The 23,289-nt window shown below is 43.3% G+C and overlaps 1 protein-coding gene across 4 annotated transcripts in view; it reads left to right on the top strand.

Annotated features, from left to right (window-relative positions):
* NR2C1 (nuclear receptor subfamily 2 group C member 1) overlaps positions 1 to 23,289 on the top strand; it is a 102,416-nt gene that overhangs the window by 20,626 nt on the left and 58,501 nt on the right. For 3 of the 4 annotated variants that reach the window (XM_019515071.1, XM_019515068.1, XM_019515070.1), the window contains exon 3: positions 20,753 to 20,828. The exons of the other annotated variant lie outside the window; for it this stretch is intronic. In XM_019515071.1, the coding sequence (XP_019370616.1) occupies positions 20,775 to 20,828 (54 nt within the window). In that variant the 5' untranslated portion in view covers positions 20,753 to 20,774. The remainder of the gene's footprint in view (positions 1 to 20,752; positions 20,829 to 23,289) is intronic. 4 annotated transcript variants of the gene reach the window in all.

Genomic DNA, 23,289 nt, shown 5'->3' on the forward strand with positions numbered 1-23,289 from the left:
GAGGCTGCCACCGCCACCCTTGGGCTTGCCCCAGCACAGGAAGCAGAGGGACCATAGCTGCTGCCATTGGGCTCGCCCGTCGGGGCTGCGCCACAGAGCCCATGCAGGGCTGGGTTACAAGCTAGTGCTAAGCATGGGAAAAGTGACACCTCACCCGCCCCATGGCTGGCGCCCTGCACTGCAGCCACTCTCAGCCCGCATGGGGCTGCCTGTGCCTGTTCAGGGCAGCTGCATGCAGGCTGCAAGTAGCTGCAGCAGGGAGCGCAGGTCATGGGGCGGGTGAGGGGCCGCTTTGCTGGACCTAGGACATTGGTCCCAAGATGGTGACCAGGGGGTGGGGCACCTGTCAAGGGGCGGGGCTACCCATGTGGCCCTCAGCAACTTGCCAAAACTCGGTAAGTGGTCCTCTGCCCAAAATAATTGCCTGCCCCTGTTCTAGTATATGAAACCCCACCTGCTTGCTAGGTATCCAGATGTAAGCTTTGTCTCAGACTCTTGTTATCATTCTCTATAAAATAGTTTCCATCACTTTGGAGTATCGTAATATTTGTTGACTGGTATTAATTGCCCCAATGAAAGGGCTGATACATTTTTGTTATTTTTCCTGAATGTTATACAATCCCGAGAATAATGCTATCATGATACTGAATTTCTGCCCTAAGAAACTCGCAATCAGAAGTTTTGCTTGCAGTAGCATGTTATCACCTGAAATTTCCTGTTGGTAGTAACAGCAATCCAGGCCTAATAGCAGGTGCCTTAATACAGACATAACTGCAGTAACTTCTATCATTTTAACCAGATTAGGCTGAGCTACAATGTCAGCTTGCCAACAGCTCTTACAGGCTCTTTAAAATAATTCTTTCTTTTAATACTTGTTGCCTTTGTAAGTATTTGCCTTTGCCTAGACTTGATATACCATAAGAACGTTCCCTACATGCGTAAGTTCAGAACATGTCCCGCTGGGGCTGCACTTGAACCAGACGGTGCCTGGCTGAAACATGCATGCTGCTGTGTGAACACTGCCTCCTGCACCATAAGCTGCCTTAGTTCTGTGGGTGAGCTAAGAAGCTCAGGTGTGGCACCATGAAAATGTGGCTATACTTCTTTTGGTGCAGGAGGTAATCCAGGCAGAGCTATGCAGCAGCGTGTTTCATCACAGTGCTGCTTGACTGGGTGAGAGGTTACTGACAAAATCTGCTTGGACCTTTCACCAAAGGTCACAGTGTGGAGAAGCAAGATTCTTTACTGCAGTTAACTCGAGATAGTGCACTCAGATTTCTCTTGAGTAAATCATGCTTACATTAAGTCATGTTCATCCTAAAGTCCATGCCTACTGACCTTCTGTACTGGGGCTTGACAACCTGTAGTCCACAGGCCAGGTCTAACCCCACCAAGCAATGTTATCTGACCTATGGAGCGGGGACATTATCAGTGAGCTGAATTGTTGGCAGCATGCAGCAAAGGAAGGGTGAACTTTGGTGGCAGCAGCAGTTAGGTCAGAAAGAGTAGTTCACTTTCTGACCAAGCTCCCTTAATTCAGCTTGCCTCTGTTAAAAGGTTGCAGAACTGATCTGTTTTGTGAATCCTTGAGCTCAACTTTTTAGTGAATGTCTAACCCAGTATTGGCAATTTTGAAATTCGATGTATGAAATCTACCTTGACACTGCTCACCTCCTAGCCTGCCCCTCTCTGCAATATAGTTGGAACATGCCTATTTGCACAGGCCTCAAGAACAGGAATTCTTCCAGCAATAGTCCTGCAGTTCTCTATTCCTGCTTATAAGGGACAGATCTGGAAGGAGAGATGGGTAGTCTGCTGATTTGATTATGAAAAATAGTGTGGATGGCTTTTGTGTCAGCTAAAAATGTAGACATGGAAGGGTGGGATGAACTGGTTGATTATGATCTCTGATTGATTATGACTAAGGACCTACCTAAATCATGGCAGGACAAAGGGATTTTTGTGGGCTGCTTGTGGCACATTGAGCCAATTTTGCCTTATTTTTGCAGTGAAGCCCCCTTTGCTGCTGATTGGCTGAGGGGCCCTGTGGCCCTGCCCCTTGCTGCTGATTGGCTGAGGCAAAAACTGTGGCATAATTAAATAGCAGTCTGGAAATATCAAATACGTTACTGCATTATTGTAAATCTCAGTGTTATATTTAAATCTAAATGGTAATATAGTACAAATATAAATTTATACACCATATGAATTGTATCTAATATCATAATTAATTATTGGTGTTCTACAAAAAGTTTAGTGATACTAAATAGTGCTAACCTTGATGGAAACAATTCATGTTAGTTGTTAAATACTAGCATGGAGCGTTTTTTGGCAGTTGCCACTGAGATCCTCTGTCACTGCAACATGAACACTTGTCCGTACACAGAAATTGCATGTTCTGCATCCACTGAATTGGTTGGAATGGTGAGGCAGTATTTTGCCAAGTTGTAGAGGTATGGAAACCAATGAGAAACAGACTCCCAAAATACAGTCAGTCAAAGGCATCTAGCACTCTTTGACAAAGTTCATGTAAGCAGCATGTTACTTGTCATATTCTTTCTGCCATTCAGGGATTGATTCCAGTAGCTGAGTGTCAAAACTCAGAAAAGGCACCTGATTGAGGTAAGAAATGCAAACAGCATTAAAAAAGGAGGCAGCCAACTGTTTAAACTGCAGTGGTAGTGACTTGATTGTACTTGTAGTACTGATTCAACTTTTGCAGCTATTGCCTGTAACAGTCCTTGTCTTTGCTGGCTTTCATGTTGACCGTTTGAAAGTTGCTGTGATGCTATGTTTTCAGTCAATTTATCAATTCTGTCAGTTTATGGTGTGCTTTATTGGTGGATCACAGCTTGCCAGCCTTGAAACCGCATTAGAAGCTCCATGAACTGGATCACATTTTTAGCCACAAAACTTGATCTTCAATGTCATCCTGTCTTAAAAGATCACATAGCTTAAGCATACACTGTGTACCAGGTGTGATTTCAAGCTCCTTGCACACAATGCTGGGAGTACTTCTTATTTTTTGTGTGGTAACAGATTATGTTAAACCACAGATTCCACCTTGTAAGCACTAGCTCTGGCTGAAGTGACACAGTCACATGTAGATCCCCGCTTTGATTGGTGATGTACTCCCTGCATCAAAGTTTACAGCCTGGACAATGTTTGAATGCCTTTTTAGAAGAGGAAACCAGGCTATGCACATCATGAAAACTTGTGCGCCAGATGTCACTTACTAGAAAAAGGATGTGTGCATTGCAAGTGACTTGAATTGCATTAGGCATCATTCTCTGGAGCACATCAAAAAGTTTTGCGTGTATATGTTGCATTATAAGACAGAAATGCTGAGATCTTGTTAAATTCTAACCTGTAGTTGACAACAGCCTTCTTTCTCTATAGCTTGTGCCATGATGGAATAATTGACAGACACGAGGTGAACCAGCTCAGTTGGAAAAACAGGCAGGTTGTGGTTTGTCCAGCTCTTTTGGGCATCTGTTGCTTTGTCTACTAGAATCAAGATTGATTCATATTCTGCCAATGCAGATTTTGTAGACTGAACATGTGAAGCAATTACTCCTGGTAGATAACCTGGGTAAAACTTGTATGCATGTGGGAAAATGCCAGCATTTGGCATGTGTTTGTTCAAGTAGTCCCTTAATTTAGTCCTATCAATTTTCTCCAGAAGAATGTTGCCAGCTGTTAATTCTTTCAGTAGCACAAATGTAGCCTCTCTTCTTATCAAACTGCTTTCAGTGGTTCTTTTGAAGATTGAGAACATACTCACTTTTTTCTTGTTCTGACCTTCAGCCTCTACAGTAACCTTTCACTTTATATCCGATTCAAACCTGAAATGCCAAGCAGTGCTATTTTTCCTCAAAACATCCAGTCATGTTGCACAATGAACAAAACAATTTACCACCAACTGCATACAGGGTTCCTACAGGGGAACTGCCTTACATGATCCTGAATTAAAATGTATTTAGCTTTCTTGGATTTCTTTTCACTCATCTTCAGAATACAGCATTGCTGCAGCATTGCATCTGGTTTCTTAAAAGATGCGCCAAAAGTCTTTCGCTTTCCTGACTGGTACCTCTACTGAGTCTACGTTACTGGCTCAGCCTCTCAGTAGCTCTCCCTCAAACCACATGCTGTGTGGCTGCAGGGATTGACATGCTTTCTTTGTATTCTGGTAAGCTTTTTCTTTTCAAGCAATTTCTCACAAAATCTCAAGAAACATTTTTCACAGTGATCACATGAAAAATTCCTTTTTTTTTGTGGTTTCTGTAAAAATTGTGAAACTGTGATGTAAGTAGACCCTTACACAACCGTAAATATTGCAAAGGTACCACAAAAGGAACTGCATTGCAGCCATACAGTAATTTGACCAGCAGTATAATTGGTTAAAGTAGCAGCTGACAAGAACTGGAACTGCAGCTAGTGTATTTCCATTATGTTATTAGTTCATGCAACAGCAAGCTTCAAAATGGCAGGAGGATTCTAATGGAGTCATACACAGGTCTGTCCTGGACCCAGTTTTGTTCAGTGTGTTTGTAATTATTTGGATGCTGGCATAGAAGGCTTCCTGAGAAAGTTTGTAGATGATGTGAAACTGGGAAAATTGCAAACATGTTGTAAGATGGGAGTGCAATTCAGAGGGGTCTCAACAGATGCAAGGTGGCTATGCCTCAGGAAGAATGAGCAAAAAATACAACTACAAAATGGGTGACACAATGGAGAAGGATCTAGGAGTTTTGGTAGAAAACAGACTCAATATGAATACAGTGTGATGAAGATGCAGTTTTGGGATGCGGTAGGTAAATTGTGGGAGGTGATAGTCCCTCTCTGCTTGGCATTGCTTAGGCCTCCATCTAATACTGCATGTGGTTTTGGGCTCCACATTTTAAAAAGGACACGGAGAAGTTAGAGAGGGTCCAGAGGTGGGCAACAAAGCTGATAAAGGGCTTGGAAAGCAAGTCATACAAGAGGCTGAAGGGACTAAGCATGTTCAGTTTGTGGAAAAGGTGCTTTCAAGAGGGTACATGATAGCAGTCTTCAAATACTTGAAGGCCTTCCATAAAGAAGAGAGAAAATACATTTTCTCTCTTGATGCAGAGAGTAAGATGCAGAGCAATGGCTTGAAGTTGCAGCAAAGTAGGTCCAGACTGTAACCTTCTTCCTTGTTACAACAGTGAGGCAATGAAAGGCTGCCTAGGAAAGTTGTGGACTCTCCATCACTGGCAGTGTTCAAAGATGAGGTTGGATTGGAGACTATCTAGGTGCAAATATGCCTATGTGATACTCTGAGTAACATTAACATACATCCATGTTTTCCTTGACATGTCCTCTTTTTGGGTCCTTGGATCTCTCTCCGGGCAGTTTTTTGAAATATGAACAAATCTCTGGGATTTTGCTAGTGGAACTGCATTTCCTGGCTTGCCTTGGAGGCATCCTTGTTTACCAGGGATCTGGGTTTTCCATTTGCTGTGGGAAAATGGAAATTTTCTCTATGAAGGAGGAAACCAGGGGTTTCCCCTTGCAGGCTGGTAGCCTTCCAGCTTGCAAGGAGCTGCTTGGGGCGATTTGTAGGTAAGAGGCACCACCTCCGTCTGCACATGCACACTCTCGTGGCCAGCATGCAGCCAGGCATGGTGGTGGAAGCAGCCCCAGCAGCTGGCTGCAGGTAAATCTATGGGGTTGAGGGTTGGAGGGCAAGGGTTTGGGGATTGTTGTGTGCGGGTGGGGGCAGATGCCTGCCAGCACGGGGGTATGGTGTCTAAGTACTGAGGGTGTGGCAGGGGATGGGGGAAGCGTCTGCCCCTCTGGCAGGGCAAGGGGGCCAGGGAGCTGCGTGGCTGGGCTGGTGGCACTGGGGTCAGTGCCCATGCTTACGGAGGCGGGGCAGCTGGGAGATGCTGCCTAGGGGTTGGGGAGGGTGGGAGTTTTTGGTCAGGCTTCCTGGCACAGTATGGGAGCCCCAGCCTAGGGCAGGGAGTGCTACAGGCAGGGCTGCCATTGTGGGGGGCAAATTGGGACAAGCACCCTGGGCCCCATGCTTTGTGGGGGGCCCACAGAGCTGAGTGGAGCAGCCGCAGCGACTCTGCGCTGCCACCCATGGGCTTCAGATTCGGCTGCTCAGCTCCTCTTCCCCCCGGCTGAATCAGCTGCCTCCAGCTGCTTGTCACCCCACACCCTGCTTGGGTCATCTCTGGCCACAGGACTCCCCTCCTCCCTCCAGCCTGCGCAGGGCCAGACTCGCTCCACTGCTGCCCGCATGAGCTGCAGTTGCCGTGCTCCAGCCCAGTCAGGGCAGGGGCAGCTGGGGGCCCCATCTGGCAAGGCTGTGGGGAGCAGGGGGCTGTGGGTTTGGAGTGCACGGCACTAGTAGCACTAGGGGGCTGAAAGTTGGGATTGAGGGGCACCAGCAGGGACGGGGGGCTGTGGGTTGGGAGTGAGAGGCACCAGCATTGCCCAGGGGGGTGGGGGACTAGGTTTGGGAGTGATGGGCACTGGCAGCGCCAGGGGGCTGAGAGTCTGGACTGATGGGCATTTGCCCTCCCTCCTGCTCCCTGCAACAGCTGTCCTCTTTCTTTTTCTGGAACTGGAAATATGGTAACCCTGACTATGGGTATTTTTCATGCTTCTGGGCTTTGCTGGTTGCCACGTGGGTCTGAGAGGGAATTTCACACACACACCCTTCCCTCTTGATACTACATGGGGGTGGGGTGGGATGGGGGGGATGGACAACAGGGAGGCTTTAAGCCTTCCTCCAAGGCACTGAGTATTGGTGGCAGCCAAAGTTAGGGATTTTGACTGGGGTGTGCCAGTGCTCCTGCTGGTACTTAAAGCTAGAGATTCTTGCCTAGAGGGTCTTGTCCCTCTGCTCAGGGTCAGACCAGTCATCATATTTGACATCAGGAAGTTTTACTTGATGATCAGATTGCTATGGACCATGAGGGTTTTGTAGTGAGGGCATGGCATCTACCTGGGGTCTCTTGAATGTTTTATTAACCTTTTAGAGAAGCAAGACGTTAGTTGCCATGGTCCTCTTGCTTTACCTGTGGCAGGTTAGGGTGTTATGGCTTGTGTTTTTTTTGTCAGGGTTGACTAGTTTTATGAAGAAGTTAATTTATGGATTTGTATAGGATGGTTCAGACAGGAATGATCCTGTCTCAAGCAGGGGTTTGGATAGATGACCTGGGGAAGTCCCTTCCAGCCCTGCTTCTCTACACTCTAACCCCATTCCCTCTAATGAATCAACCTGTTTGAATGTAAAGCACTGCTTAGAGTTAGTGGGTTTTTTTTGTCTGTGGACCAGTGTCAGATTGGGGAGAACTGAAATTATACCTCAAGTTAACAGTACAAGACAGTCCCTCAGTTCCTCTGTACTGGCCGTAACAGAGTCAAATGCCACTAGCCAAGCGGGGCTGACTGCTCAATTTTCAGCTTTTGTAGCTTAGATTCTGTTCCGACTATAAGATGCTTAAGTAGTACTTATGCAGAAGGCAAGGATTTTTTAGGGTGGTATCTTTTATTGGACCAACTGTATAGTTGGGATAGAGTTAGACAGGTTTTTGAATGCAAGAAGTTCTTTGTCAAGCATAAGTAGTACTAATGCAGGCTCTAGGTAAGTTGTTAAACACAATCCTATTCCACCTTGAGTGACCATAAAACCACTAATACATCTCGATTCTTTATGCAGCTGTATTAGCATTGAAGAAATCTTTCTTGTGAAAGGAGGTAATTGAAGAAATCTTTTCTTATCAAGTGCCATGTTGATATGAAAAAAGGAGATAAACTGACAAAATTAGCAGAAGAGGGTTGTTAGAACTGGGAAGACTATCGTGACCAGGAGGAGAAACGAAATAAAAAATTAGAACAAGACTTTTAAGGTGAGAACTACAAACAAATGTGAGACATTTGAAGAGAGTTAAGAAAGAAAGTTGGTATAGCAGCAGGAAAGGATAGTAATTTAAAGAAGAGTGAAAGACAGTAATATCATTAACCAAGCATGTGAAATGGCTTCAAATTTAAATTATTCTGGTTTTCCTTTAGCCATGCTGTCAAATTTATAATTTAAATTTACATTTATGGAAACTCATGGGTGTAGTAATGTTGGAATGTTGTTGTAGCCATGGTGGTCTGGGAAATGTATGGAAGGCAAGGATTTTTTTTGATATATTGTGTATTAGGCCAACTGTCTAGGTGCAAGAGCTGTTGGACAAGCTTTTGGGCATCAAATGTCCTTTCTCAAGTCTAAGAGGCAGACACAGACTGAGCTAAATACCAGAGAGAAGACTCCATATAAATGCAAAAAATCTGCCTGGAGGGATGGAGGATGGCTGTGAACTAGGAGTGGAGAAGTGTTATCACCAGAGATGTTTTTCCCTTATTAAAAAAATTCACAAATTCTCTAATTAAAAAAAACTCAAAATCCATTATTAAAATTAAAGGCCACCCCATAGCCCTTCCAGCCCTGCCCGTGCCTCTCACTCACTCCCCCTGCCCCCCCATAACCCTCACAGCTTTGGTGCCCCTGCTCCCCCAGCCCTGCCAGAGGGTGCCCCCAGCTGCCAGGGCTATGGACCTCAGCCTGCAGCCCCCTGCCCTCACTCCCACCTGCTGTGGGCTCAGGCGGGGGGACCCGCAACCCCCAGATCTGTACGTGGGGGAGGCGCAGGCTCAGGCTCCTACCCTGTTTCCCTCACCCAGGGCCTCTAGCCCAGCAGGCACAACTCGGCATGGCAGGGAAGAGTGGGGCCATGTGGAGAAGCTGCTTGCCACTGCAAGCTCCGTGCTGCCCTGGTGATGCATCTCCTAAGCATGCTGCTGCTTTGAGGGGTGCAACCCCATGTTGCTGCTCTCACTGCCCGAGCCTGCAGCCTGTGCCTGCCTTGCATACAGATCTGGGGGGCACTGGTCCCCCTCTGCCCCTCAGAAGTGTGTGCGGCAGCGGGAAGCTGGCCCTCCCCTGGACAAGCCACCCATGGCCCTGTCCTGCTTCCCACCAGGGCCTTGCAGCCATGCACTGTGGCCCTGGGCCCCAAACACCACCCAGCTGGGCAGTAGCCCAGGCCTGCCCAGCTCCCTCCCTGCCCTACTACAGTGGCCTCAATCCCAGTCTCCTCTCCCCACTTACCTGCTAGAGCTGCTCTGCAGGCTGCCTCAAGCTATGTGCATGTACATGCATGTGGTGCCCCATCTCACTGCCTTCCTCCCACTCCCTCTCAGCTTCCTGTAGGCTGGAAATCTGCCAGCCTGCAGGGAGCTCATTGCAAAACTGCAAAATGCACAGATTTGCCTGGTAAAACAAGAAATCTGTGTTTGCCTCTGCGGTTTACTTTGTTTTTCCGTGGGAAGTGGAAAACCCATATCCCAGGAGCCCTTTGTAAGACAAAAGAGGTGCAGCAGAATAGGCAATTAGGTTTAGTAATCACATCGAGAAAACAAACTTTTTGTGTAGTAGAGTGCTATGAAAGTTAATGCAGTAAATTGTGGTTAAGGTCCAAGGGGAATACAAAAAATGGTAAATTATACATTAGTGACCCATTACCAGGAATTAATAATTATCAGGGAATTGAAAAACTATCAAATTAACCACAGTGGCAAGTTATCCTATAAGCAAATGTACTGTAATTACAATGAATCTGTAATGCTACTCTGTAGGCTGTTGTAGAATTTTTTACTAGCATAAAGCTGAATTCACAAATTTGAACCGAACTTTTGTGTGTAGATGAATATAATTATGAGCTCCTTGTCTACACCTGCTTATATAGTTGTCAGGAACACAGTTCATCTTTTTCATTTTTTATTTAGATGTAATGTTTTTGAAGTACTGACCTGAAACAATTAACTGTAGTTATCTATCCATCCATCCATCCATCCATCCATCCTGTCCTGCATTTGGCATCAAGTTAGGTCCCAAAAAATCTCATTTTATAGGTTTAAGGAACACTTGTCCACATTTCATATCACAACCCATTTGGAATAAATAAGAGGCGTCTGCTCAAAATGTGTTTTGGCCTTACCCAACAGTAATAAATGTTTGCATATTTAAAACTATTCCATATCCATATCACTCAGGATTACATAATCTGCAAGACTCAAACAATGATTAAATAGTAGAAGTAAATCGACATATCAGTGCCATATCGGATCAGCACTGATAAAAGGGAAATTAAAATGATCAGTTATCGGCCTTTTTGGCAAGTGTAGTTGATAATGTATCGATAAATAAAATGTGTTCTGGCTGGAGCCCCTGGACACCATATGCATGTGCACATCCACATACATACATGTGCCCAGGAGCACAGCCAGCCAGCATGGAGAGCAGCACCCTGTGGGTAAGTCTGTGGAGGGGAAGAAGTGTGGGTGGTACAGATCCCACAGTGAGGGATGGAGTGGGGCAGGGGCTGGGGCGAGGGTCGCTGCCCAGCCAGGGCAGTGAATGGGACCCCGGGCAGGGAGTAGGACGGCTGTGGATGGCTTGTCCAGGAGGTGCAGGGGAGTGGGTGTGGAGGAAGGTGGTTCCCTGTCATTGCACACCCCTGGGAGAGGCATGGTGGTCATGTGCTCTCACCAGATTTCTGTTTGGGGCAGAGGCAGGCTGCTCGCTGTGGGCTTGGGGCTTTCCGCCCTTATACCTTTGCCCTGGGATCTGTGCACTGGCCGTGCATCCCCTGCCCATCCGTTGTCAGTGGGGGCAGCAAGTTGTGCCTCCCACTGCTGGGCAGCCAGGGGATGTGGTGCAGCCAGCATACGGCTACTGAAGCAAAGACAACAGGGTGGAGAACCCCAAGTCTGCAGCAGGCAGCCTGCCTCCGCCCTCACTCTGCTCCTGAAAGTGTCCCCATGCTTCAAAATTATAGCGGTGGTGCTTTAACTAAAGCTCACTTGATGAACTTTAGTTCAAGTGCACCCACCACCATTTTTAAGCACCAGAACACTGATCCCTGGATGACCCACCTGCATCTCCATCCCGTTCCCCATTCCAGCTCTGGGGTCCCATTCACCACCCTGGGTAGGCAGTGCCCCCAGCTCCAGTCCCCACCCCACTGCCTTCCTCCTGTAAATTGGCTATGGGATTGGTATATCCCTCTTGAATAATCAGCTATTGGTATTGCCCAAGAAAATCCCCATCGGTTCACTCCTATCAAATAGTTGTTAAGCTGGAGATAAAAGTAATCAGTTGCAAACATGCGTGCATACACCTCCCCTCCACATTCATTCTCCAGGGCAGGGCTGTCCAACTTCCAGGCAACAGGCATAAGCTGTGCACGTACCGCAAACCTGGGAGCCACGTGCTGTGTGGGTGCCCTGCACAGCACAGGCTGCCTCTCTTCCTCTTTTTCCTAAAGTGTGCTGTATGGGCTGTCCAGTTATTCTCCTTCCTTTTTGCCCCCCCCCCTCCCCTTCTGCCCTCCCCACGTGAGGGCAGCATGACCCCTGCCCTGACTCTGAGCTGCATATACCTTGCAGGCCACCCCCTCCCTCCACCCACCCTGCACAAGCAGCCTGGCTTCACTTGTGTGATAAGCACATCTGGGAGTGGGGTTTGCTGTGCATGTGGCTTGCACAGCTGGAAGGGGAGCAGGGCTTCCCAGCACTCCTGCCCTGCTATGCACCACTGTAACAGGCAACCTTGGCTCTAGCCTGCATGGCTGAAATTGACAGGGTTGCTGGGAAAGGCAGAAGCCAAGCTGTCCATGCAGGGCTGGGGCACACTGGGCAGCTGGCTCCCCACCCCTAGCCGTGCAGGCTACAGAGGCAGCTTCATAGCACAGGCAGCCTGGAAGCCCAGCACATCTCCCCACACCTAGCTGTGCGCACCATGCAACTGCCCCCTCCCCCGTTTCCCCCCTGCCCAGCACAGGCAGCTTAGCTCTCCACTGCCACATGCAAACACCCCATATGCAGGCCACATTTCCCACCTGCAGTACACACAAACTCCCTTTGCCATGGGCACAGTTGAACACTTCCGCCTCCCTTCCAGCTGCTGTGTCAGGAGTGGGGCAGGGAAGTGGCAACACAGCAGGACCCTGTGGGCCTCATGCTTATCCTTCAGGGTCCACATCTCTCACACTGGCCACAAATTGGGTGGCTCTGCTCTGGAGAATAAAGTTTGCTATCCAGGTCCTGTTGTGATTTATTTTGTGTGCACAGTTCACCTTGTGTGTCTACTTCTTGAACAATGCATATGGTAAAAATATTCATGATTTGCTTTAGAAAACAAAACAAATCAGCAGTTTGCAAATAATTTATCCAAGAGAACATCTGAAGAGAAAAATACACACAGGTGTCTGTGGGTAAACTAATTTGCTTTTGTTTTTTCACATGCAGACAAAACAGGGTGGATAAAAATAAATTTTTTAAATAAAAAATGGATTTTTTAATTTATCGGTGTTTTTTATTTTTTAATCATCAATAAAATACTAAATTTCTCTCATTTAAAAAATAACAGTTACAGTTAAATCTCATCACAAACATGTTAAACCTACACTTACAGTCTCATAAAAATGAATTGATGGCTCTGTCACACTTGCACACATTAAATTACCTACCAATCTAACATGGGCATTCATTTCAGTTTTTCATCTCATGAAAATGGCTCTACTCTGTCTGTCCAGCCTAACTACCAGCTCTTGCTTCTTGAAAGTTCTCGGCTTTCAGTTTCTGTTTCTCAGTGGACTAAAGTCACATGTAAAGACATGGCCTGGGTAAGATTGTTGTTCTGTGCTTATGTGGTGGTGGAGCTGGGCCAAGCAAGGTGGAGGAGTTAGTTAAGATGCTGTCTTAAAGACAGAAACACAATATAGGGAAGGATGGAGGCAGAGTAGAAAGGAATAGTGGAGTGGACTGGAAAAAAAGGGAAGACATTATTCACTAGTACATACAGCTTCCTCTTTCCCCCATACTTTTGCCACAGAAAACTGTCATGGCTTCTGGGTATAAGAGAGACCCTATCTGAGAATATTTTGAAGAAATTCCTTCTCTGGGTAAAAAAGGAAAACATGTCAAGTGTAAGTAGTGGAAGAAGGAGATGCAGGGCTTAGTTGCAACAATGAAACATCATAATGAAAATTGCTTATTGGGAGAAAATGATGTGGATGAAGATGTGGATATGTCTGAAGAACAATGTGGATCAACTGGTTAGTAAATTAAATAATTCACTTTGCAATGCCTCATTCTTCAAGACTCTATGCCTTTTAGTATAAGTGTGTTTTTAACAAGTACATTCCCAAGCTGTTTGCTATGTTGGATGTTGCTAGAAAAAAAAATTTAGTTTAGCTTATCCTTATGGCTTGTTTAATTAGTTAACTAGGTTTAGAATCTGTCACCCAAGTTTACGGTACAGAAAGGTGTTGCCACTGGGTGTCATTTTCTTATTTTATATTACATAATGCATGCCCCTTATTTTGGAACGTCATGGCCCCAGGTCATAATGGTGATGCCATAAGTCTATTTCCTATTTTACTTAAGCATAACTCAGCTTTCCCAAAGAAACCCCATCCTACACTTGTTTTCTCAGAAAACAGAAGTGCCAGCGAGTTCAACAGGGCTTACTCCAAAATTAAGTGTGCTCTAAGTGCAGTCAGTCTTAGCTTTTTTCGTAATTTAGAATTGGATCTGCATCCTTGCTGAAAAATGTAAATGATTAACTAAATAATAGAGTGAGAAGAACTGAGAAGAATGACTATTCAAAAATCATTTTTGTTTCAGGATCCTGTTTAAGCATAAGAGACTTTGACTGTCTATGTGTGACAATTTCAGAGTCACCTGTTGGTGCATTTAGTTGCAGCACTGCTGCTAAAAGTATTTCAGACAACAAAGTATCAGTAACAAGCAAAAGATTTCAGTGGTCCAGTAAAACCACCACCATGGATGGGTTTGTAGTAAGGACCAGCAAATACCAGCAAGACACTGTAGATGAAAAGATTGCTCAGTTCACTTATGCCACAAATTCTGCTTTTCGCATTAACAATAAACAGTTCACTGACGTGGTTGAGTCCTTATGACCAGGCTACACTCCACCTGGTAGAGCAGAGTGGTGGAGGGTTGCTACGTACAGTGTATAAGAAGGAACTTGAACAGTGTGCAAGAAATACTGAGGGGAAATTTGCCAGTTTAAGTTTTGATGGGTGGATCAGTGTACACAATGATTCAGTAATATGTGCTTGCGTGACCACAGAAGATGGGGTTGCATATCTTTCAGAAACAATAGCTACATCAAGAAATGCCCACACAGCAGAATATTTTAAAAAGTGGCAGGGAAAGCTGTAAAAAATTGTTAACAAAAATTCAACTGTCGCATGCACAGTTTTGTCACAGGCAATGCTGCAAATGTGGCAAAGATGAGAAGGTACTTAGAAGAAGAAATGGAAGGATGCTCCTTAGTAACATATGACTGCAGTGATCATTTAATGTATCTTTTAGCCAAAGACTTAAGTACTTCTCCAGGAATCAAAGAAAATGTTGTTGAAGTTGTAAAATACTTCCGTAACAACCATTTTGCTTCATCTTCACTGAAGAGAGCGGGAGGTTCCAAACTAATTCTCCCCCAAGACATCCGATGGAATTCTGTGGTTGATTGTTTGGAACAATTTATTAAGAACTGGCCTATTCTCAGAAAGATTTGTGAAGAAAACAGTGATAAAATAGATGGAAGCATCTCATCCAAAGTATCTAACATTGGATTAAAGAGGAATGTAGAGGATATGCTCAGTATACTGGAGTCTATATCCATAGCCTTAAACAAACTTCAAAGAGATTGTTGCTGCATTGCTGATGCTGTTGAAATTTGGAAAGCACTTCAAGAGACATCGAAGAAAGAAATACCTAACCAGAAAGTTAAACTGCAGGCAATAAAGAAACGAATGGATCAAGCGCTAACTCTACCTCATTTTCTTGCAAACATTCTCAACCTCAGATATAAAGGTAGATGCATAACTTCTGAAGATGCTGCTGCTGCCATGGCATGGGCATCTCAGAATCACTCCTCAGTTATGCCAGTCATAATAAATTTCAGGGCTGGAGGGGAACCATTTAAACAGTACATGTTTACTGATGATGTTTTGAACAAAGTTACTCCCCTGAATAGGTGGAAATCATTAGCCAGGCACCTTGAAACAGAGTTCCTTCAGTTGCTAAGCCAACTTTTCACAGCAGTAGTTTCCTCTGCAAGCACAGAGAGACTATTTTCATCATTTGGTATTCAGTCAAAGCTGATAAATCGACAGGGAGTTGAAAAAGCAGGAAAACTTGTATTTCTGTTTCAGTCTATGAATAAAAATGATAGTGGGAGCAGGGCAGATGAAATCTGATTATAGAAGTTTTAAGGACAGCATATGTTTAGTGTTGTGATGATGTTTCTGTAGGAGTTACTAAAATTTGAAAAGTAAAAAAAAGTTTAAGGACATATGTTGTAAAATGCTGTGTATTGAGTTGTAAATTAACATGTTTTAGTGATCAGATTTGTGCCATTATGTAAGAAATACATGAAGAAGTATCAGTGGGAAACTTGATTTAAATCAATTGTTATATCAGGGTTTTTCCCTTGGTGATTTAAATCATGATTTAAATTGCCCTGATTTAAATCAATGCACCCTGAGACAAAGTAATATACCCTAAACCAATGAGTGCCTCTCACCCTTTTTAGACTTAAAGCAGCCAATGTTAGACTCAGCACCCCTCAGAAAATGCCTGCTCTTAGCTTTCACTCATTTTTTGACTATGGAAAAATAACAGAGCAATTATTTTCTTGCAAAGAACTTTTAAAAAAAGACCACAAGAGGTCTGCTGTTGACACTATGGATTCCTTTTGAATCATGTGTTTGCATACCTATCAGTGCTAATACTGCATGGCATCATCAGTATCATGCCCTGGTTGAGAATCACTGTCCTAAACCATCAATACTTTCACTTCATTCTCCATCATAGCCACTAGTTTATAGCAGTCAGGATTCAGTGGGCAAACGAAACAATGGTTTTCTTCCTGCAGTCAACCACAGCAATAAAAAGCATTGTTATATATATTTCCCATGAAGATTAGTTAATGAAGAAAACCTGAGATTTTTCATCCATAAAAGAATATAAAACAGATATTATTTGTTGTTTTTTTTTAAAAAGGGTTTAGTATAAGGAAAATATCCTGTTTGTGGAAAACTAATAGTATGTAAAAACAAACCAGCATTTAATTACTCTACCTGTGGTTTTTACCTTAGAAATCAGTAAAAGTCAACCTGTTTAGTCAACGCTGGGAAGAGGAATAATGTATAGAAGTTTCTTTTAATCATTGTGCATTTACCTTAGTACGCAAAGGTTTGTGTTGGTACATGGAACAAAAAATACTTTCAAAATGAAAACATGTCATTTTGTTTTGTGATTGCACTTGAAAAAGTTGTCCCCTAGTTGAAGGACTAAATCAACCAGTCTAAACATCGTCTGCACCGTACACTGCAGTGCATTGCAGATATTACCTGAGGAAGAAAGGAGGCTCCTGGAGTGAGTAAGTGTCAGACCTTGGTGTAGTGTCCAAATCTATATCAGTCTTGAAATGATTCGAAGGTAGAAGGATGCTACATATTCTTTCAGGCTCCTGTCAATAGTTATTACTTGAAAATAGTCTATCATAACAGTTCCTTGCTAGTAAGAGTCTGATAAATTGGAAGCTTCACCCTTCTTCTCCTTCCCCTCTCTCCAGTCTCTGGAAGGGAAAGCTTTATTTTTGTCCTCATTATAGAACCTCTTACCTTCTGGGAATGGAATACTCTTCTCCTTCAGCATCTTTTTGCTGGTACAAGGGGAGAGCCTTCTGCTTTTTTCACACACGGCTGTATATTGTCTCTTTTCTGTTTCCTCATTCAAATTCACCTGGCAAGTCAAGATCCAAAAGAGCGTACTTCATAAATCAAGGGTCAAATCCTGTAAAAATTTGCAGAAGCATGAGAGAGTGAGTCTAGAAGAAGAAAAACTTTCCTGCTAAGAACATGACCGAAGTAGTAGGCTTCATTATAGGAATGGCTGTCTTTCTGACAGAGAAATAATAGCACTGGCACCATCTGAATTTCTTTAGGAAAAAGAATAGAGATGATGCAAAAGATGATGATCCTGAAATACAGCATTATCATGCTGTACGAGGGTGCAGCAGAGACTGACTGCCTCTCTTTTCCGGATCTACTGGGTCTCCTACACCACCATCTTCTTTTTTTGCTAGCTCAGGGGACTCCTCTCACCCCTAACCCCTGCTCTTTACAGCTCCCAACTGGGGCCAAGATCTGTGGTTTTAACTCTGGGCTCCTGTCCCCTTTCAGACAGTAATTTCCCCTGGGTCCACTGTCCGGGATACACCCCATTCCCATGTTCTACAAAATTTCATATCCAACTTTTATGCATTTTCAGCTAGGTGTCTTCCCTTTTGTACCTGGAAAGGGGAGCACCTTAATTCATTAGCCCTATCGTTCAATTGCAGGGCCACTGGACATCTCTGGATAAACAAGACTTGAAGTCCCCTTTGCTGCCTAGTTAACTATCCAGCCACCCACCTCTCCATGGACTCAGTAGTCACTTCCACTGAGTTCCCAGTTGGGCATATCCAGGCTAATTCTCCCTTCAGGGCTGGCCACAGTTAGCTCATCAAGCCTTGCTTGATGTACCTAAGTTAGTTCCTGGTCCAGTCAGGTAGGCCTGCTTCCAATTGCTTCGTTTCATAATGCCATAGAAGATCAATTAATTACCAAGGAATTCAACAGTCTCCCATAATTCATAGAAGATAAAATAGTTATCCCCAGACTCATTGGTCTCAACACATTTTACAAACTCAATTAATTTTCTCTTCTTCTGACGGATAACTAATGCTCCAAACTTGCAGGATTATTCCATCAGTTCCTCAGCTATCTGAAATCACTCTCCCCTAATGCATTACCTCCCTGGGAGCTGCACTTGCCCTTCCACTGGTCGAGTTCCTCTTCACTCGCCAGGTCTCACTCGCTGGTCCAAGTCCCGTCTCCCCAGCTTAACAGGCAATGCTACCATGTCCCCAGGCTGCTGCTAGAAGTTCCAGCTTCATGTCTGTATGCAGTGTACATGGCACTCCAAGCTTGCTATGTGTTCCCCTCTCCAGGAGATATCTGTGTCTCCGTTTTCTAGCCTGAGGGCTTACTCCCTATGCATGTGACAGTGTGCAGCCAGGATTTTGCTTCCTCTCCACGGACTGCATATGGACCCCTTCTCTGGCCACTGTGGTGGCCTTGTAACCCCACCAGTCCTGGTAGGGTAAGTTTGTTCTCTGACCCCGTCCTGCCGGCGTTCATCACTTGGAATGGACTGGAGCCAGTTTCCTGTTATACATTAAATAAAAAAATCATCTTCAGAAAAAAATATCTTCTTGTACCAAGAGTTATCTGATGGGGAAAATCTCTCTGAACTCCTTAGCACGAGCTTCTCATGTATATTGCTTGTTAAAATACAAATTCAGTGGAATAAAACTATTGCATAAAATTATGCAATCTTTTATTTTATGCCTACTTGAAAATATCCATGTAAGAGGCCTTATACTAAGGCATGTGAAAGCACGCTCAGCTATTTAAAGGGAACAATTAATTTGCAGATTAACCTGCTTTGAAAGTTTTGTTCCTTTTTCAAGCAAGTTACTCTTGAGGTGATTATACCTAGAAATGGGTTTCTGTTTGTTCTGTGCATTTGACAGAATTTTATTTCTAATAAGTTTAACATTTTGCACAGTTTGTTCAGCTCCTCTCTTGCAGAGAGACCATTAACCATAAAGAAAGGAGAAGGAAATGAATGATCTTTTAGGGAAAAAAATCAAATTGGGTCAGTTTTTTATGTTTTGGGGGTTTTTTTGTTTTGCTACTGTAGCAAAATTATGTCAGTTATTTGAGGGCAAAAGCTTGATTTTAAATAAATTGCTTGACTGCAATTTAAGTATATTTATTTATAGAATCTAATGGGAATATCCTTTGCATTTGCAATGAATATGTTTCTTTCAGTGTTTCATTCACAGTGTCAGATCAAATAATATATAGATTATGAGTAGGATTCAGACAATGAACCCTTGTCTTTGTATTAATAAAAGACCTTTATTAACAAAATCTAGCCAGAGTTGTTATCTACCACTGAACTCAGTTCCCTAATCTCAAGCAACATCTATAGATCAGTCTATACTACTTCAGACAGTCCTCTAATATCATGGTTCGTGTGCATGCCCACAAGAGAGGAAGTAAAGCCCTATTCTGCTGCTGAGGACATTTTGTTTAAAACAAAAGCGCAGTTTATTACAAGATCCGCATTTAAAATTTCTGCTCATCTCAAATAGGGTAATTGTTTCAGTTCCACTGTTTCTTTTGTGAACAGTAGTGTGCTTCTATAGTGTTGATGCTGTGTTGTTTGTTAAACTTTATAGAGTGAGAATTTTTTTTACTTAAACATCTGATGTTTTGCTTTAGTTCTTGCTCTCTTTTGTGCTAACAAGTTCTTTATTACTGGATTTTCTGGTGAGATAGCGAAGTGCTGTTCCATGCTGTTTCTCTTTCTCTCTGTGCGAGTTAAGCATACTACAATGCTAGGGACTGGACTTCTCTTTTTACTCATAAAGGCCACTTCAGGTAATTTTAAGAGCAGACTGGGCTCCAAAATAAAACACTTATCATTTTACTTGTTTGTTTTGGCACTTTCCAAGGGCCTCTGAGATGGCAGGTGTGAGATGATGAGATTCTGTAAGAATCAGAGACAGAAAAGAAATAACCTACATATTTTAAGTTTAGTCTTTTACAGATTTTGTACTAGTAGAATTTGCTTGGCTTGGTTTGGTTTTTCTTGAAACCAGAATAGTTACTTGTTACCATCCACTTTTTGGACACAGTTAGAAATTGGCTTTTTATTCTGCCAGGTTCTTCCTCTTTCTGTATAGGAATAGCCATACCAGTATTAAGCACCTTTATATAGCTCTAGAATACAGTTTTCTGTTACGATTTTAAGTGTGTATTTATGGAGCTTCATTACACTTTTATATCCCTCTTATATACTTGCCTGATGAAAATATAGACACATGTCTAAACAAACATAGCTTAGATTCAAAAGCGTAATACTACATAAAATGTTTTAAAATAAACTTTGTCAAAGTCTATTCTGTAATTCATTACACACTTCATATTTGAGGGGAACTAACCTCAACCTATGCCAAATTTCTTGTCTTAAAATTTTGCTATGACTGTGAAATTAAATTGATCAGTTTCCTGACTTCCAAGAAATTCTTCATGTTATTGACAAAAATAGTTTAAGTTGTTCCTTATAGTTCAACCAGACCGGTACAACTTTAGGAGAACAAGTCAAACTTTTTTTTAACTTGTGCCTCAACACAATTTTTGGCAATTACAAAAGCTTTATTTACATCTTCCCTGGATCAGTGTTATTGGTAATTATTATAGTCAAAAAGCAGCATTCTACTTTGAAATCTTATAGTGAGTATACAGTTCTGCTCTTAGGACATAAGTCTCTACTTCTCAGCCAGGTACAATGTAATGGATGTGATTTTAACATAAATACAGAACTTATATAGTGCCACTAATACAGAATCACTTTCAGAGCACATTTACGCTTTTTTATACTTTAAATTCTTTAGTTGACTCACCCCAAGCCACTGCATATGACTTATTTTTATATAAACTATATTTTCTGTATTACCTAGATGTTTTCAGAACTAAGGTTGTAGTTGTTAAGTATCTTCTTCTTTCTTTGACAGGAAATTCTGGTGATTAAAGATCATGGCAACCATAGAGGAACTGGCCCATCAAATTATTGAACAGCAAATGGGAGAGGTACCTAAATTTTTTTAGACCTGTGTGAGATGAATTGAACACAAAAACATTTGTACTTTGCTATCTGAAGTCCAAAGTCATGAAAGCATAATCTCAGTTGGCCTAAAGCTCTAGCAAAGCCTCCCATAGGAGAGTTCTTGGCATCTCCAGGTTGTGAGTAAAACAGTGGCCATGGCATCTCCCCAAGAAACCCCAGAACTTTCCTAAAGATAGAAATCGCTAAGTTATGGCTGGCCATCTGGTGGACCACTGACCACATGCAGCCCACAAGGCATTAAATTGTAGCCCTTGGGCTCCCACCCAATCATCACCACTCCCTCCTACTGCTCTGGCTACAATAGCAGCTGGAATCTCCAAGCTCCTCCTGGCTTTCGCTTCCTGTCCCTTCTCCAGGCAGCAGGTCAGTGCAGTGTGGTGAGCGGAAGGTGAGGATGGGTCCGTATGGGTGCATTGTGCAAGAGTGGCATGGGGAAGGCACTAGGGCTGGCACTGGTTTGGCCTGTCTGGTGTACTTCCCCTGCTGGTGTAACCTGCTGGGCATGTGAACCCAAGCCACTTAGTCCAGGACTGTCCAACTTCTCAGCCAGTGGTTCTCCAGCTGTGTAGTGTGGACCACTTGTCATCAGCAATCTGTCCACTGAAATGGTACTGATTTTCCTCACTTCTGCCTATAATAATGAATTGAAGACCTTTAAAAATACATTACTCTTTTCCCATGTAAGCAATTGTTCTAATTGCTACCATCATGTTATATTATGCTCCTGGAAGTGGCAGTGGTTCACATCTTTAGAAGTCTTCAGGATGCTTGGCATAAGCAAAGAAGAGGATGGAAAGTTAGTTTTCCTTCCTGAGAACCACTTGTTATAGATCCTATAATCACTAAATAGTGTCTAAAATAAGCACTTTTAGAACTGCATGAACAGATTAGAGAGCATATGAAGAACACTTAGTTTTGAACAGTCTCCATTATAGTGAATCTGACAATATTTAAGGCATGAATAGAAATAAAAGACTAGACAGTATTTTCCTGCATACCACACTCCTCCAAATAAGAATGGCACCTTGTTTTTGGAAGGCTGAATTTAGAAAAAAAAAGATTTTTTTCTGGAGTCATGGATGACTTTGATATAGAATAAGTCCCCTGGAAATACGTTGTATATAGGAATGTGGTCTCCTAGGAGACATTTTGAGTGAGGCAACAGGAGCGTCCTGGTGTGGCAAGACAGCAACAAGGCTAGGCCCCAAACCCTTGCAAGAGCAAGACCATTACTTCTTTACTGCAAATAGTTCTTTATATAAGTTTCTGTAAAAAATAAAGGGTTATTTTCATTCCACAAAATTTAAGATACAACAAACAGCATACTGCAGCTCACTTGCCAAGAGCCAGCTCATTTCTGCCTCAGACACAAGTTACAAAGTTCTGCCAGTAGCAGCAATGAAAGGGTTAACACAGGGCTTCACCCCCTCTGCCTGCTGGGCCAGAAACCACAGCTGTCTTGGCAGCCATTAGACCACAGTGTCTCCCTGCTTCTGTTCTTGCAAAGTTAAATTATCTTCCCTGCTTAAGACACACTCCCGAGTTTCAGAGAGCTGATTTTGGGAGGAAACGTGTGTTGTATACAGATAAATGTGGTACATGAAAATGGTACAGTCGTACTTGAAATCTTTGCTCTTTGGTATATTTTAGGGTTTCCTGCTTTATTGTCAGGTATTCTCTAGGCTTCAGGTTCCCATTGATTCTAGTACTGCTGAATACAAAGCTTTCCTCTCCTGACTTGTTAGTTTTGTTCTGTATGGGATCTTATACTGCCATCATTACGGTAGCATCCGAGCAGTTTGCAGTGGTGCAGTAAATGACATCACAAACTTCTTTCCCATGTGATTCATTTTGGGTTTCGTCCTGTTCCCAGGCAAGAACTGTGTATGGATGATAGTGTTTTGTTTTGGTAGCATAGCTTTCAGATGCATAAAAATTGCAGTGAGGCTGGCTTTTCTTTGGTTTCATTTTGTTTGCAGATAAGTGCGTGCGTGCGTGCGTGCGTGCGTGCGTGCGTGCGTGCGTGCGCGCGCACGCACGCGCAGCAGTGTATTAGAGAAAGCAGGTTGAAGCGCAGTTTGTATATGAATGGGAAGTTATTTATTTATTTATTTGATTTATATTCCACTCCTAACAAGGCTTGTGGTGGCTTACAATAAGAGGTTAGGTTTTTAGTACTCTTGACTTCTTATAGTCCATTCTAGAGTCTTGAATAGCTGCCACCCCCAACGTGCAAAAAATCATGTTTGAGGCAGAGATGAGGTTGTTAGCTCTGCTATTCCAATAGATTGACTGTGCCTGAAAGGTTGAGTTTTTGACCACAGTCTTGTCCAAAACCTGTAGATCATCTTTTTTAATATAATGGACCCCATCCATTCAACACAGTATGAATACAGACCCAAGACATCAAGCATGACTCTAGAA

The sequence above is a fragment of the Gavialis gangeticus genome, unplaced genomic scaffold, assembly GCF_001723915.1.
Source record: "Gavialis gangeticus isolate Ggan-Ray unplaced genomic scaffold, GavGan_comp1, whole genome shotgun sequence".
NCBI classification, from domain to species: Eukaryota; Metazoa; Chordata; order Crocodylia; family Gavialidae; genus Gavialis; species Gavialis gangeticus.